The sequence below is a fragment of the Panulirus ornatus genome, chromosome 14 (genome assembly GCF_036320965.1).
Source record: "Panulirus ornatus isolate Po-2019 chromosome 14, ASM3632096v1, whole genome shotgun sequence".
NCBI classification, from domain to species: domain Eukaryota; kingdom Metazoa; phylum Arthropoda; class Malacostraca; order Decapoda; family Palinuridae; genus Panulirus; species Panulirus ornatus.
Window position 1 is genome coordinate 62887473 of NC_092237.1, and position 17147 is coordinate 62904619.

Below are 17147 nucleotides of genomic sequence, written 5' to 3' on the forward strand. Positions count from 1 at the left end.
TCACTTTATCCCAGACACTGTAAAATTACCACCCTATCATCATTCAGTCCTCCTTTGAATCATTCTCTTCAACTCCTTTTTCATATCTGCGACTACTTCTCCATCCATTTTCCTAACTGTCACCTCACTTTGGTTTCTCACAGTATTTACCTACCCAAAAATCTTATTCTTTCCCTGTTTCTTCTTTGCTCTAGAGCTCTTGATCTCCCACTTCTTTCTCTTGTACCTCTTCTTTCAAAACACCATCTGTACACACTCCTTTTCTGGTTCACCACTCACCATCTCCTCTCACACATTCACCTCCCATGTTCCATACATTACAAATTTCATCTGTAACCGTAAACACTACTTCCCTAAATATCTTTTACTTCTTTTCTTTCATTTACTCTCACTCTGTGCCCTTCCTCAATCTCTCCAGATATCTCTGAACACAGGGTACTTTCCAGGCTTGCTCATTTTCACATGTAATGTTATATCCTGCTCTTGTAAACTCACCATCAACTTCACAGTTTCCTTTGTCAAGAAATTATTAGACATTCCATCAAAAACTCCTCCTTTGTTCACATGCAAAAATCCTCTCCCTTGCACTTTACTGAGTTAGCAAATAATTCATTGATGCTCAATGATCTCCTCCCCACCCATGTATATGTATTTATCTTTCCTTACCGATTTCCTGATCACCAATCATGTTTCGGCTCTGCTCAGCAGGCTTTTCCCCATTCTCATTTACATCAGGGGCCCCATGGCTGCATCACCTATCCTTGTTTTCAGATCCCCTGGCACCAGATTTGATCCCTTGCATTAAAATGCCAAAGTAGTCAGAAATACTGGTTACTTTTGTTCCAGACTGAATTCTATAAAGCTACTTGTCGCTTGTGGATAAGACAGGCATTTAAATTTTTTTTATTTGCAAATGAAATAATGGTTGTTGATATCTTTTTCACTTTTGTTTTATATTTTTATATCTTGTTATTGTTATTGATTCATTTGTACTACAATTTTTTTTAATATTTCAGTGTCTCTTGCTATTTTCATCATTTCTTTGAGTTGTCCTATGTTATATGACAGGGACCAAGGGCATTGTGGTGTTCTTGGCTCAGACTGGCAAGATAGCGGTGACAGCAGCCTTTGAACTTGTATGGATATTTGCAACTGAGCTGTACCCAACTGAGTACCGGTCCCTGGCAATGGGTGAGGCCAACATTTTTGCCAAGTTGGGTAGCATCTGCTCCCCATACATCAATGACATCTTGGTAAGTGGTCATTTCCTGTGAGCTCTGGTGAGAGCTGCATGGTATTAAGAAAAAAATGCTGATTTGAGTAAATGTGGAACTATTTATTTGATGCATTTTCTAAATCATCATCCTTGCCTAAAGGGATGATTTCTCTCTTTCTCTTTCTGATTACCACTGTCACTAAAAGTACTTACCTTGATAAACATAAGCAAACACAGAATTCTCCTCAAAAGATGAATCTCTGTTATATCATTACAGTGCATCAGGTCTTATAAATGCAATGGCAAGAAAATGACCTGGGTGAATGTGACTTTCATCGATTCTTCTGATTAAAGTTTAAAATAAACATTGCTGCACCTCTTTCCCCTTAAACCATATATTTCACCTGAATCTTTGAGAATCTCATAACTCTTCTGGACATTCTTAACTAAAGTGACCAAAAATGGCTTCCTTTTCTCTCTATCTATTCATGTATATCCTTGATGCCTACTCCCTTCAGGAACTCCCTTAATAGGAAGGGGGGGGGGGGGGGGGGAGCAAAATAGTCTTCATAACTAATGAACTCCAGTGCTACATCTTAGCCTTTTAGTGCCTCACCCTAACAGGCTGCTGGCAGAGGGCAACTCTAGTGCAATGTTTTTGGAGGCTTTTACCATATATTCCTTCCAACTACTTCTTCCTATGTTCCAACATACAACTTCTACCTAATACTCATCTAATGTTTGTACTACCTCTTTCTATTGCTCCTACCATTTTGTCAAAAGGCAGAGCTATCACAGTGCTCACTGCAGGAAAATCTAGAGATACAAAGAATGAGTCATGTAAGTTAAGTGGTGCCAAGTGCTATGCATAACAAGGAGAGAATGCATGTTTGTGGATAGAATACCAGCAGTCTATGTATGGGTGAGGCAGAAAGAAAACACAGCACTCTGGATCAGAGGAGTGTAACTTGATAGTCACTGAAGTGCTGGCTCACTATGCAGCCATCACCAGCCCTCTTGCTACCCAGGTGGGTAGTATTGGTAATATACCTCCCTGGTCAGTGGTTGCCTGCCAACTAATACCTACCTGGTAGGTCTTTTGGTGACCAAAAACTCGTTAACCTTCTCTTGGGACAGATAAGGGTTTACAAAATACCTATACTGAACTGTGATTTTTTTAAAATCATGTGATAGCTCAGCTAGGAGCCAACACTGTGTAAGAAAAATTGTGCTCAGAAAGAATTCTCCTACTCGACATTAAGGCACATCCACTTGTTCAGGTGAATATAGTCCTTCTGCCACTGTCTTACTTTAAACTTGAAGTAAAGATCCTATGTAAGGCATAAAAAAAGGCCAGTGATTCCAATATCTTTATTTAGTTACCCAAAAATTAGTCATGCAAGACTCAAAGAAGACATCATCATCTATTCACAAATATATTCCTTCCTGTTGAAAAGCATTTGAACTGATGAAAAAGAGCTTGGCATGCATATAAACCTATAAGGAGTATTCTAATATATAAAGATAGATAACAAGATTGTTAAAAAGTACAACATTGTAGGAGGTAACATAAGCTTGAAATTACTCTTCATAGATTCACATGTAAATGGCTTACCAAAAACCTGTGTGCCTTTAGTAAGAACAGGGTAAGAGGTTTCAAACAGCATTTCTGAAATGTAGAGATGTTACCAGGGCTGAATGGCCATATGATGGTTGATTGCTATTGATGCTTGAAGAGGGATGGTCTTAAGGCAACTCACAAGAAAAACAGCTGACCTGTAAACTGGACTTGCATTGCTGAATAGTTGCATTGTGAACATTTGAACTACTGAACATGTTACCAGTATATGTTTTCTATTTCTGATTGTATTTTCGGAGAAAGATGTACATTATGACCAGATGGTTTTGTTACTTTTCCAAAAGTGCAAATTTCAACATCATTTGTCAATGCAAAGTATGTAAGAGGACATTCATTAGGTACCACAAAGTTGCTTGGAATGTGTACAGTATGTAATAAAAAGAATACTGTCTATGTAGTAATAGAGAGCAAGTCAGAATTAGATAAGATTACAGATTTTTGTTAAACTACTGAAAATTGTATTATCCATTCAAAGACAATTGCAGTGACACTTAACAGTTTGTTAAGTGCAGCCAAAGGAGATAATACATATAATATATAGGCTGAGGCAGTGAAAAATGGATGGAGGAGTTAAACAGTCTTTACAAGAACATTAGGGTGGCAGTCTAATGATTATTGATGTTATCAATGGTTGGAATTGGGCTGCTTTTATAGTGGTTTGTACCAGCCTTGAATGAGCTTGATGTGTTTATGGTCCAGTCCCTAACTGCAACATAGGGCAAGGGATCTCTGGTGGCAAGTGGCATTGGTGGTGAGAGTAATGCAGTAGCTTCTTTCGAAAGTGACAGATGAGGATGTACGTGTTTGTTTGTGTGTACATATGACAGGAATGAGAGAAAGGGGATAAAAGGCAAAACAAAAGACAAGGTAGGGGACAAGAGTCAAGAAGCATGTATGTGAGAGTGAGCAAGAATAGGATGGGGATGTATATCCTGGCCATGGTGATGAAGGATACTTTTGATCAAACAGTCTCTGTTCTTCTGTTTCAAACCGACTTAATGTGTATATCTTTTTAACGGCCATTCTGTATCTTGCAGGGGGAATACATTGTGTGGACACCATCGGCACTCTTTGGGTTGGTGTCCCTAGTGGCTGCTGCACTGACACTGCTACTGCCTGAGACTGGACACGTTAATATGCCTGAGATCAATGACTTCATAAAGAAAGATGAGGGAGTGAAGGATATTGACATGGACAACATAAATCAGGGCATCACCAATGCCACTTTTGTGTCCGACACTCCAAGAATGGAACAACCACAAGTATCATCAGCCAAGTGATAGTTCTTAAATAGCTTTTGTAAATGAAAAAAAGAATATATACTTCACCAGCTCAGGGTATCCTGCAAAACAATTAAGCCATAAACTATCAAGTTAGAATTACAGTCACCTTGGAGACCGTATGTAACAGCAGTGTTCATACTGGTTGACCTGATTGTTTATGTTTTATGATTTCACCATCTGCAGTCTTTTTACCAATCCTCCTTCCACTGTTGAACATCACCTGGTTTGTAATTTTCCTAATATATCTTACTATTGTCTAAGAAACAACTATCTAAAATTGTTTCCACTTTTTGCTATGACAATGATCTACATCCACATTTCCACTCACAATATGAAATTCAGGGTGATTCTAACACTTTGCCTTATCCATCAAATACTGATGGCCTCTGGCTCAAGATTTCTAGGCCAGCTTTTATGTTTCACTTACCAGTCCATACTAACAATTTCATAACTTTTTCCTGCATATAAAACTATTGGTTTTGTTTTCTTGCTTTCATAAATTCTTCTATGGACAACTCTGACATTATTACTGTGGACTAATCTCTTACTAATTCAATGCCTCTTCCTATGATCTCTCATAAATCTAAAAGATACTTCTTTCTTTGGACACATGTAAGGTGTGTGAAGCTAATGGTATTCCATTTCATGTTTTAAAGGAGTGTGCCTCTGAAGTTGTTCCCGTGCTTGCTCGTCTGTATTGCTTTTGCCTAAAAACCATAAATTTTCTACCTCTAGTCTTTGAATTTCTTTTAGTCTCATTCCATTAGCATCTCAAATCCCACAGTCTTCTCAGTATTCACTAAAATGGTTTCCATGAGGTAAGGCTCACCAGTGACGTCTTGTATCAAAAATGCCTGGTCATCCTTTCTTATTATGAAAACCTTTAATAGGATATACCACAGGGATTCTCAAAGTTTCCCTTTCTTGGCTTTCCTCCCTTACTCTGTTCTTTTCTTTCCAGTTTCTCTTTGGTTGGTACATTTCCAAAATTGTACATGGATCAACCTCTCCCTTCCTCATCAAGAGAGTTGTTCCTCAGGGTCAGCCCTATCTCCTAACTTCTTTCTTCTTTTAACACTGTCCTTCCATTTTCAGAGAATAACCAAATTCACACATGTGCTACTGAATCACCTCTGCATTCTTTCATTTCTTGTCACCCACTGACTGCTGATATCCCATATATGGGATGCTCCACTTCCATTAGTTGACTACAAGTGTCCCACATGTGGGATCTCATATTTGAATAGTCTGTGTGCAGCTGGAGGAGTTTTTATTATTCAGAATTCATTCAGTGGCATCTCAAAGAGTATTTCCATATATTAATCCATATAATTTTCACTTGAATGGCCAAGAACAATTACAAAGCTGAAATGTATGATATAACAACTTTGCTCCACATGAGCTGTATAAAAAAACACATGGACTTATTAGATGTGCTTGATCCAACTATTTCAGAGGAGAGTGATGATGAATCAAGTGGATGTAGTGTTTATGATGTGGAAAATGAAAGCAAGAGGAAGAAGAGTATGATATTACCTGCAGTGAAGTAAAATGATCCTGGTCCCAATGTGAGGAGGGGAGATGGTTTGATACAGCCACCATTTGTTTTTGACAGAGCCAATAGAGGAAAAACAGGTGTTTATTCTGTTACCAAGAATTCTGAGAAGCTGGATTATATTATTTAGCTAGTGAATGAGTTTGGTAAAGTGTGAAAGAAGAAAGCTGAGAGTAAATGTGAATAAGAGCAAGGTTATTAGGTACAGTAGGGTTGGGGAACAAGTCAATTGGGAGGTAAGTTTGAATAGAGAAAAACTGGAGGAAGTGAAGTGTTTTAGATATCTGGGAGTGGATTTGGCAGCAGATGGAACCATGGAAGCGGAAGTGAGTCACAGGGTGGGGGAGGGGGCGAAAGTTCTGGGAGCGTTGAAAAATGTGTGGAAGGTGAGAACATTATCTCAGAAAGCAAAAATGGGTATGTTTGAAGGAATAGTGGTTCCAACAATGTTATATAGTTGTGAGGCATGGGCTATAGATAGAGTTGTGTGGAGGAGGGTGGATGTGTTGGAAATGAGATGTTTGAGGACAATATGTGGTGTGAGGTGGTTTGATTGAGTAAGTAATGAAAGGGTAAGAGAGATGTGTGGTAATAAAAAGAGTGTGGGAGAGAGAGCAAAAGAGGGTGTTTTGAAATGGTTTGGTAACATGGAGAGAATGAGTGAGGAAAGATTGACTAAGAGGATATATGTGTCAGAGGTGGAGGGAACGAGATGTGGGAGACCAAATTGGAGGTGGAAAGAGGGAGTGATAAAGATTTTGAGCGATCGGGGCCTGAACATGCAGGAGGGTGAAAGGCATGCAAGGAATAGAGTGAACTGGAACAGTGTGGTATACTGGGGTCGATGTGCTGTCAATGGATTGAACCAGGGCATGTGAAGCGTCTGGAGTAAACCATGGAGAGTTTTGTGGGGCCTGGATGTGGAAAGGGAGCTGTGGTTTTGGTGCAATATACATGACAGCTAGAGACTGAGTGTGAATGAATGTGGCCTTTGTTGTCTTTTCCTAGCACTACCTTGTGTGCATGCGGGGGGAGGGGGTTGTCATTTCATGTGGCGGGGTGGCGACGGGAATGAATAAAGGCAGCAAGTATGAATTATGTATGTGTATATATGTATATGTCTATGTATATACATGTATATGTCTGTGTATGTATATATATGTATAATTTGAAATGCATAGGTATTATATGTGCATGTGTGGACGTGTATGTATGTACATGTGTATGTGGGTGGGTTGGGCCATTCTTTCGTCTGTTTCCTAGCGCTACCTCGCTAATGCAGGAGACAGCGACAAAGTATAATAAATAAATATAAATATTGGTAATGATTCAGTGGATATGATATTTATTGTTTTTTTTTTTTTTTTTTCAAACTATTCGCCATTTCCCGCGTTAGCGAGGTAGCATTAAGAACAGAGAACTGGGCCACTGAGGGAATATCCTCACCTGGCCCCCTTCTCTGTTCCTTCTTTTGGAAAATTAAAAAAAATTGAGAGGGGAGGATTTCCAGCCCCCCCGCTCCCTCCCCTTTTAGTCGCCTTCTACGACACGCAGGGAATACGTGGGAAGTATTCTTTCTCCCCTATCCCCAGGGATAAATGAAATCACTTATAATGAGGAATTAGATGTCTCACGATCCATGTTTTGAGCATTTACTTAAAATAATTGGGTAAAGTGCATCAATATGTAAATATTTTTTCATACTTGATGGTTGTTTAGTGCATTAGCAAGGTAATGATGCAGATATAGATATTTGTGTGGGAAATGCCAAAACATCAGTCATTTGTAAAAGGAGAAATACCATTATTGAGTATTGAAATTACATATGAGTGTAATGAAATTATAGCACTGGTGTAGTACAGTATGTATATACATATAGCATCATTTGACAAGGGATGCAGTTTACAGCTGGTAGAGCTGGTCATAGCAATTACCTTGATTAAAACAAAAAAAAAAAAACATTCATTTGTGAGCCTTGTCACACACAAGAATACATATCTACCATATTGTCTCATGATATTAGATGTTTTAGAAAAGTAACTCTGATAGAGCATGGAATTTTCTTTCTTTTTGCAGTCCTACAGTGGGGGTATACATATTAAAAAGCTTAAGATTAATAACCATGATGTAAATGTACCACTTATTAGAAACTGGAGGGGAAATGAAGACTAGACCTAAAAAGCATTTCTTACTGTCTGTAAATATAGAATAAACACTAGGGAATGAGGAAATCAGAGGTGATGACAAGAGATTAATGTAAAAGATACTCAAAAATTGGTGGAGCATATGTATTGCTAACAAGACATTACCTTTTTATGTACCTTCTTGTAATACCAACATTCTTGTGTAAATCAATGGATAGGTTAATGTGTAAAAGACCTTGTAAGATAATTATACGTTATATATCCATCAATCATACTTTCCATCATCATAAGGTAATCATCACATAATATCTACCATCTGACCTATCATATACAGGTAACAGTGAATGAAAAAGCCTCTCAATTTTATCTGTTCATTGAAATGAAAATCTCTTTGCGATGTCTCACTGCTTGTTATATATACAATTTAGTACATATAATCTGTGTTCATAAGAGGTGTTACTTTAATGTAATCTTTTATGGTGCTTGTTATAAATACTGTTTTGCCATGGAACGGAGGAACCTGTGCTTGCGGACCTTGGCTGCTTCTCTCTGGATCTCATCATTGTTATTGGAGTTCACTTCAAGGAGTCCCATCATTTTCATCTAGAAACAAAGTAAAAGGAAATCAGAGTGAAGAAAACAGAGAAGGAAGTGTTCCATAATAATGCCAATGGGATCCTGGTCTAAATGTTGGTTTTAACTTTGAAAAGCTATTTATCTTGTTGAGGTAAAGCTTATAAGAACCCTAGAAAAAAAATGCAATCAGGCAGGCTAAAACACCATCTTATCTCCCAAGATGGTATATTTACCTAATTTTCACACTTGACCATTATCATATCTATTCGACCATCTAATGTCCTTTCACAGACCCAATAACCATAAAGCATACATTTCAAGTCTATGAAGTCATCAGTGCAGCCATTAAAACTTATCTTTCACTAACCTCTAGAGCCTGTGCCTTAAACTTGTTGCTGTTCAGGCTTATGAAATGTTTTTCAAAAGAAAACAGAAGGGAAAAGAAAATTAATGGATGCTCAAAGAGCTCTTGTCTTGAGTAAAGAAATGCTCTCCCACTCATCAGCAAAAACACTGGTCACCTGCATACAGAGCTCTAATAACCTTACCAACATGCTAATGATGGCATAGTTCTGGATGAGTTGCTGTATGGCTGTGGGGTCTCTGTTAATGAATACCTGATCTCACCAATATTATAATGAACTTCTCAAAGAGTGTGAAATCCATGTGAATGCAAACTACTTTTGCATGTGTAATGATGGGTTAACCCCCTGTAACCAAATACTCTCTAAATCTAGTAGGGTTGACTGCCCAGGGCTAGGAAAAAGGTATTCTACATTAGTAGGTGGATATGGTGAGATAACAACAGCCACTGATATGCATGATAAAAATTTAAATTTCTATAAAAACAAGATTTATACAAAACTCAGCCAATGATATGCATATTAAACATTATAGTATCCATAAAAACATAAGATTTATAAAAAAAACGAGTGAAAGGTGAGACTGACAGCCTTATCTCTGCGCTGCACCTCGCCGCGTTTCTGATGCATGTTGATGATGAACTCGATGAGTGACACATCCCACAGGCAACAATAATAGGCATCCATAGCATCTACACAATTTCTCTCTTGCAGACATCGTAAGGCTGTACTATAGTCAATGCTCTCTAAGAACTGGCACAAGATGGCTGCCTGTGGTAAAAAGAGGGTTAAACTGAAGTGCAAAATTATGAGGGAGAAAGTAAAAAGGATAAAGAAATTCATCTGTACATTAAAGTATTTTCATGTAAGTCACAGATCAAGGTTCAAAGCACAGAAAGGAATGTACTAGAAACTATACAAACTATACTACAGTTAGTAAAACAATATATCACTTGATAAAACACCTACATTATGCTGTCCTCAGCCTATTATAATAGTGTACTGGAATTATGTTACCCCCTTTCTCACTTAATCCTCTCATGCTGTTCCTTTCCTCATAAACATACTGCCCGATGACTAAGTTATGCCTTAAATATTCTTGGAAAGAAACTTCAGAAATGCTATGAGCAGCTAGCTATGCAGTGCAAATACAGCTAACATCATCTAAATACTAATTGCAGTACACTAAGTTTTGCAGATTGGGAGAAGTTTTTCTTCTGAAGCACAGTGTACCATGAACAATGAGATATTTCTTATCGGAAGGGTTAGGATTTTCTAACATGGCCATCACAAAAAAAAGGGTAGTGCTAGCTAGCTATATCTATTGCAATTTGGCCTGCCTTTGACTAACCAGAGATTGACATCATCATGACATTATTAATACACTTGTTTCTGGTGATTAACCCAACTAATAGCCCAGAATTTGTAGGTAGTGGGCATTAAGGCAAAATCAGGCATTGCCAGTAAAGAGTAAGGTTTATCAAAAAGAGAGGGGAAGAAATGGCAGGAAAGGAAAAGCAGAAAATTGTTTACAGGACACTGCCTCAGAGTAAAAGAATTTTTAGTGTTCAAAAAGTACATTTCTCTCCTTCAGTGGTCTGTCTCATGAACAATGTTGGCATACCTGTAAGAAGGAGGAGGGCTTAAAAAGAATAACTTTCAGGTACAGCACCACTCACAACAAGTCTTCCCACAAACCACATCATGGTATAAACACTTGTAAACAGAGTCTGATACTGCATCTATTTTTTTTAATACAAGCTTGTCATTTCCCATATGAGTGAGGTAGTGTTAAGAGCAGATGGCAGAGCCTTAGAGGGAAAATTCCTCACTTCACTCTTTGTTCCATTCCTTCTTTTGGAAAGTAATACAAGAAGGGAAGATCTTCAGCCATCCACTCCCACCCCTCTTGGTCACCTTTTATGAGACGCAAGGGATACGCAGGCTGTATTCTTCCTCCCCTATTGTGTATGAATGTGAGCATATGTGGCCATTTTGTCATCTGTTTCCTGATGCTACCTTGCTAATGCAGGTGGTAGTGATGCTGTTTCCTGTGAGGTGTGGTGGCATGGGGAATGGATGAAGGCAAGCAAGTGTGAATAAGCACATGTGTATGCTGTATATGTAAATGTACCTCTGTATTTATTTATTTTGCTTTGTCGCTGTCTCACGGGTTAGCGAGGTAGTGCAAGGAAACAGACGAAAGAATGGCCCAACCCATCCACATACACATGTATATACATACACATCCACACACGCAAATATACATACCTCTACATCTCAATGTATACATATATATACACACACAGACATATACATATATACACATGTACATAATTCATACTGTTTGCCTTTATTTATTCCCATTGCCACCTTGCCAAACATGGAATAACAACCCCCTCCCCCCCTCATGTGTGCGAGGTAGCGCTAGGAAAAGACAACAAAGGCCCCATTCGTTCACACTCAGTCTCTAGCTGTCATGTAATAATGCTTTATTACATGACCTATGTATATATATATATATATATATATATTATCCCTGGGGATAGGGGATTAAGAATACTTCCCACGTATTCCCTGCGTGTCGTAGAAGGCGACTAAAAGGGGAGGGAGCGGGGGGCTGGAAATCCTCCCCTCTCATTTTTTTTTTAATATTCCAAAAGAAGGAACAGAGGGGGCTAGGTGAGGATATTCCAAAAAAGGCCCAGTCCTCTGCTCTTAATGCTACCTCGCTAATGCGGGAAATGGCGAATAGTTTAAAAGAAAGAAAAGAAAGATATATATATATATATATATATATATATATATATATATATATTTTTTTTTTTTTTTTTTTTTTATACCTCGTCGCTGTCTCCCGCGGTTGCGAGGTAGCGCAAGGAAACAGACGAAAGAAATGGCCCAACCCCCCCATACACATGTACATACACACGTCCACACACGCAAATATACATACCTACACAGCTTTCCATGGTTTACCCCGGACGCTTCACATGCCTTGATTCAATCCACCGACAGCACGTCAACCCCTGTATACCACATCGCTCCAATTCACTCTATTCCTTGCCCTCCTTTCACCCTCCTGCATGTTCAGGCCCCGATCACACAAAATCCTTTTCACTCCATCTTTCCACCTCCAATTTGGTCTCCCTCTTCTCCTCGTTCCCTCCACCTCCGACACATATATCCTCTTGGTCAATCTTTCCTCACTCATTCTCTCCATGTGCCCAAACCATTTCAAAACACCCTCTTCTGCTCTCTCAACCACGCTCTTTTTATTTCCACACATCTCTCTTACCCTTACGTTACTTACTCGATCAAACCACCTCACACCACACATTGTCCTCAAACATCTCATTTCCAGCACATCCATCCTCCTGCGCACAACTCTATCCATAGCCCACGCCTCGCAACCATACAACATTGTTGGAATCACTATTCCTTCAAACATACCCATTTTTGCTTTCCGAGATAATGTTCTCGACTTCCACACGTTTTTCAAGGCTCCCAAAATTTTCGCCCCCTCCCCCACCCTATGATCCACTTCCGCTTCCATGGTTCCATCCGCTGACAGATCCACTCCCAGATATCTAAAACACTTCACTTCCTCCAGTTTTTCTCCATTCAAACTCACCTCCCAATTGACTTGACCCTCAACCCTACTGTACCTAATAACCTTGCTCTTATTCACATTTACTCTTAACTTTCTTCTTCCACACACTTTACCAAACTCCGTCACCAGCTTCTGCAGTTTCTCACATGAATCCGCCACCAGCGCTGTATCATCAGCGAACAACAACTGACTCACTTCTCAAGCTCTCTCATCCCCAACAGACTTCATACTTGCCCCTCTTTCCAAGACTCTTGCATTTACCTCCCTAACAACCCCATCCATAAACAAATTAAACAACCATGGAGACATCACACACCCCTGCCGCAAACCTACATTCACCTATATATATATATATATATATAGGAAGAGAGGAAAGTGATTGGTTCTCAGTGAATGTAGGTTTGCGGCAGGGGTGTGTGATGTCTCCATGGTGTGTTTAATTTTTTTATGGATGGGGTTGTTAGGGAGGTGAATGCAAGAGTTTTGGAAAGAGGGGCAAGTATGAAGTCTGTTGGGGATGAGAGAGCTTGGGAAGTGAGTCAGTTGTTGTTCGCTGATGATACAGCGCTGGTGGCTGATTCATGTGAGAAACTGCAGAAGCTGGTGACTGAGTTTGGTAAAGTGTGTGATAGAAGAAAGTTAAGAGTAAATGTGAATAAGAGCAAGGTTATTAGGTAAAGTAGGGTTGAGGGTCAAGTCAATTGGGAGGTAAGTTTGAATGGAGAAAAACTGGAGGAACTAAAGTGTTTTAGATATCTGGGAGTGGATCTGGCAGCGGATGGAACCATGGAAGCGGAAGTGGATCATAGGGTGGGGGAGGGGGCGAAAATCCTAGGAGCCTTGAAGAATGTGTGGAAGTCGGGAACATTATCTCGGAAAGCAAAAATGGGTATGTTTGAAGGAATAGTGGTTCCAACAATGTTGTATGGTTGCGAGGCGTGGGCTATGGATAGAGCTGTGCGCAGGAGGATGGATGTGCTGGAAATGAGATGTTTGAGGACAATGTGTGGTGTGAGGTGGTTTGATCGAGTAAGTAACGTAAGGGTAAGAGAGATGTGCGGAAATAAAAAGAGCGTGGTTGAGAGAGCAGAAGAGGGTGTTTTGAAATGGTTTGGGCACATGGAGAGAATGAGTGAGGAAAGATTGACCAAGAGGATATATGTGTCGGAGGTGGAGGGAACGAGGAGAAGAGGGAGACCAAATTGGAGGTGGAAAGATGGAGTGAAAAAGATTTTGTGTGATCGGGGCCTGAACATGCAGGAGGGTGAAAGGAGGGCAAGGAATAGAGTGAATTGGAGCGATGTGGTATACCGGGGTTGACGTGCTGTCAGTGGATTGAATCAAGGCATGTGAAGCGTCTGTGGTAAACCATGGAAAGCTGTGTAGGTATGTATATTTGCGTGTGTGGACGTATGTATATACATGTGTATGGGGGTGGGTTGGGCCATTTCTTTTGTCTGTTTCCTTGCGCTACCTTGCAAACGCGGGAGACAGAAAAAAAAAAAAAAAAAAAAAAAAAAAAATATATATATATATATATATATATATATATATATATATATATATATATATATATATATATATATATATATATATGTAAAAGTATTCTTTCTCCCCTATCCCCAGGGATAGAAAGAAAAAGAAAGAAAAGAAAATGCATGTGTATTTGGGTGGGTTGGATCATTCCTTGTCTGTTTCCTTGCGCTACCTCACTAATGCAAGAGACAGGAGTCAAGTATAATAAATAAATAAATAAATAAATACATATATTCTACATTGTGTCTATAAATGCACATGTGTTTGTAAATACAGTGTAGAACATATCTATAGAATCAAAAATTATATGATAAGTGAAGGTGCCTGAATTAGTGGTCAATATGTATGCCCTCCTTGATATCAATTATCTCACTTGTTGCTTTATTGTTTAGTGGTGAATTAAGATACCTAATCATTAACGAAAAGAACAATTCAACTATGGTGCATTTTTCTCCAGATAATCCTATAACTGATATATCACATATTACAGTTTTACTTACAAAATCAATACAGCTTATGAAATGAAGAAAAAACATGAAATAAAAAATTTTCTTTTGTGTTTATCTTGTCCCTGATACTAACTAACCTGCGTATAACAGTTGAGGTTCATGCAGCATCGGATCATTCTTCTGATAATACTGTCAGTTAATACAGACTGATCAACTCCGTTGTCATTTCTGAGGAAATCAGTGGCAACAAACACAGCAGTCAGATAACCAGCTAAGGCTTTATGGTACTGATCACTCATATAAGCAAGGTCTGCCTGAGACAAATGCCAGGAAGTACACAGGGCTGCACTTGTCTGTTGGGAAAAAATGTAACATGTTAGGACAATGGTAACAAAACCATGCAGTACTTCATACAATCCCCTTCCATATACAATGTTTATCCATGTAATATATTGCATACAGAAATCCAAATACGTATATCTCCTTACATAATCCTTTTTTCTCTCCTTTGCTACAGTCACACACACACACACACACACACACACAAGATGAAGGCAACTAACTGGTAAAATTGGTCTTATATTTAGGAACAGTACCAAGAATTCATTTTAAAGGTCTATTGTTAGTAGCAGATTCAAATGAGGCACAACAGAAGTTGGCATCACAGTTTGGGAGAGTTTGTGAAACAAGAGAGTTATGAGTAAATGTGAACAGAAGCAAGGTTATTAGGTTTTGCAGTGGAGGGAGAGAAGTTAGTTGGGGTTAAATGGGCATATTAAATGGTAATGGGGAGGGTGAATGTATTGGAAACTAACTGTTTAGGACAATATACGGTGTGAGGTGGGTTGATTAACTTATGGTAAGAGATGGTGTGGTAATGAAATGAGTAATACTGAGGGAACTGATGAGGGTGTGTTGAATGGCATGTGTGTGTATCTAACAGTCATTAGGTGAAATGAGTATAGTACTGTCAGGGAACATTTTATCCTAAAGGAATCCATTTTACCCTGTTTCTATATGTATTAGATATTAAAGCTCCAGGAATCCTAAAAAAGAGGTCCTGTGCCTGCAAAATGAATAATTAATATCAAAGCAAACACTAAAAAAGTAATAAGACTTACATGTGTTGCTGTTGGATATAATCTGGTGGCATGATCTACTACCCAAGTCAGTGTCTCTCTCACCATCTCCATTGAAACAGTCCTACATAAGAGAAATATTTGTTAAAAAAAAAGCTTCAGTTATCAATGTTAAGTTACAGTAACATTAAATTCATCAAATCTGTGCAATAATAAACACATATACAAAGAGGATAAGTTGAAGAAAACAAGAACAACACAAACGCATAATCATGCATAAAGATCAGAATGTTTGCATCCAAAACTGATAGTTGGTTTCGGGTCAATACTTTTATTATATCAATAATGAAATTTATGGGGTTGATGTTCTGACATTCACGAGCAATTTTGTCCAGTTAAAAAAATGACACTATATTTACTGTAAATCTATCACCTTAAACTCTTTCCCCATTAAATATGGTGAAGATGAAGCAAACATAGCCTTGCAGTTTGCTCAAACAAACCCACAACATATAACCAATATGCTACACTGAACTGTGCTCTACAATATGTTGCTCAAAGTCAGTTATCTCCCATTACTACTGAACTTCATAAACATACTTCCATAGTTCGATCCTTTCACAGGTCATACATAAAGATAGATTTGCATATCTTATATGCAGTCACAGATACAATGCTTAAAATCATGAACACATGCACCTTTTGGGAGAATTTACTTTGCAAAGCTGGGGTACCTAACTCTAAAGGATAGCTATGGCCAAGCAAACTCATTGTGTGATGTCTATATGGTTGTTTAATTTGTTTATGGATGGGGTTGTTAGGAAGGTGAATGCAAGAGTTTTGGAAAGAGGGGCAAGTATGAAGTCTGTTGTGGATGAGAGAGCTTGGGAAGTGAGTCAGTTGTTGTTCGCTGATGATACAGCGCTGGTGGCTGATTCATGTGAGAAACTGCAGAAGCTGGTGACTGAGTTTGGTAAAGTGTGTGAAAGAAGAAAGTTAAGAGTAAATGTGAATAAGAGCAAGGTTGTTAGGTACAGTAGGGTTGAGGGTCAAGTCAATTGGGAGATAAGTTTGAATGGAGAAAAACTGGAGGAAGTAAAGTGTTTTAGATATCTGGGAGTGGATCTGGCAGCGGATGAAACCATGGAAGCGGAAGTGGATCATAGGGTGGGGGAGGGGGTGAAAATCCTGGGAGCCTTGAAGAATGTGTGGAAGTCGAGAACATTATCTCGGAAAGCAAAAATGGGTATGTTTGAAGGAATAGTGGTTCCAACAATGTTGTATGGTTGCGAGGCGTGGGCTATGGATAGAGTTGTGCGCAGGAGGGTGGATGTGCTGGAAATGAGATGTTTGAGGACAATGTGTGGTGTGAGGTGGTTTGATCGAGTAAGTAACGTAAGGGTAAGAGAGATGTGTGGAAATAAAAAGAGCATGGTTGAGAGAGCAGAAGAGGGTGTTTTGAAATGGTCTGGGCACATGGAGAGAATGAGTGAGGAAAGATTGACCAAGAGGATATATGTGTCGGAGGTGGAGGGAACGAGGAGAAGTGGGAGACCAAATTGGAGGTGGAAAGATGGAGTGAAAAAGATTTTGTGTGATCGGGGCCTGAACATGCAGGAGGGTGAAAGGAGGGCAAGGAATAGAGTGAATTGGATTGATGTGGTATACCGGGGTTGACGTGCTGTCAGTGGATTG

At 39.0% G+C, this 17147-nt stretch overlaps 2 protein-coding genes across 7 annotated transcripts in view; one reads left to right on the forward strand and one right to left on the reverse strand.

Annotated features, from left to right (window-relative positions):
• Nucleotides 1-4135, forward strand: part of LOC139753504 (organic cation transporter protein-like) — a 42249-nt gene extending 38114 nt beyond the window's left edge. For all 3 annotated transcript variants that reach the window (XM_071670148.1, XM_071670149.1, XM_071670150.1), the window contains 2 exons: nt 1069-1253; nt 3893-4135. In XM_071670148.1, coding sequence (XP_071526249.1) covers nt 1069-1253; nt 3893-4135 — 428 coding nt within the window. The remainder of the gene's footprint in view (nt 1-1068; nt 1254-3892) is intronic.
• Nucleotides 2574-17147, reverse strand: part of IntS8 (integrator complex subunit 8) — a 59742-nt gene continuing 45168 nt past the window's right edge. For all 4 annotated transcript variants that reach the window (XM_071670144.1, XM_071670146.1, XM_071670147.1 and 1 more), the window contains 4 exons: nt 15495-15576; nt 14511-14726; nt 9364-9546; nt 2574-8440 (listed from right to left, as the gene is read on the reverse strand). In XM_071670144.1, coding sequence (XP_071526245.1) covers nt 8324-8440; nt 9364-9546; nt 14511-14726; nt 15495-15576 — 598 coding nt within the window. In that variant the 3' untranslated portion in view covers nt 2574-8323. The remainder of the gene's footprint in view (nt 8441-9363; nt 9547-14510; nt 14727-15494; nt 15577-17147) is intronic.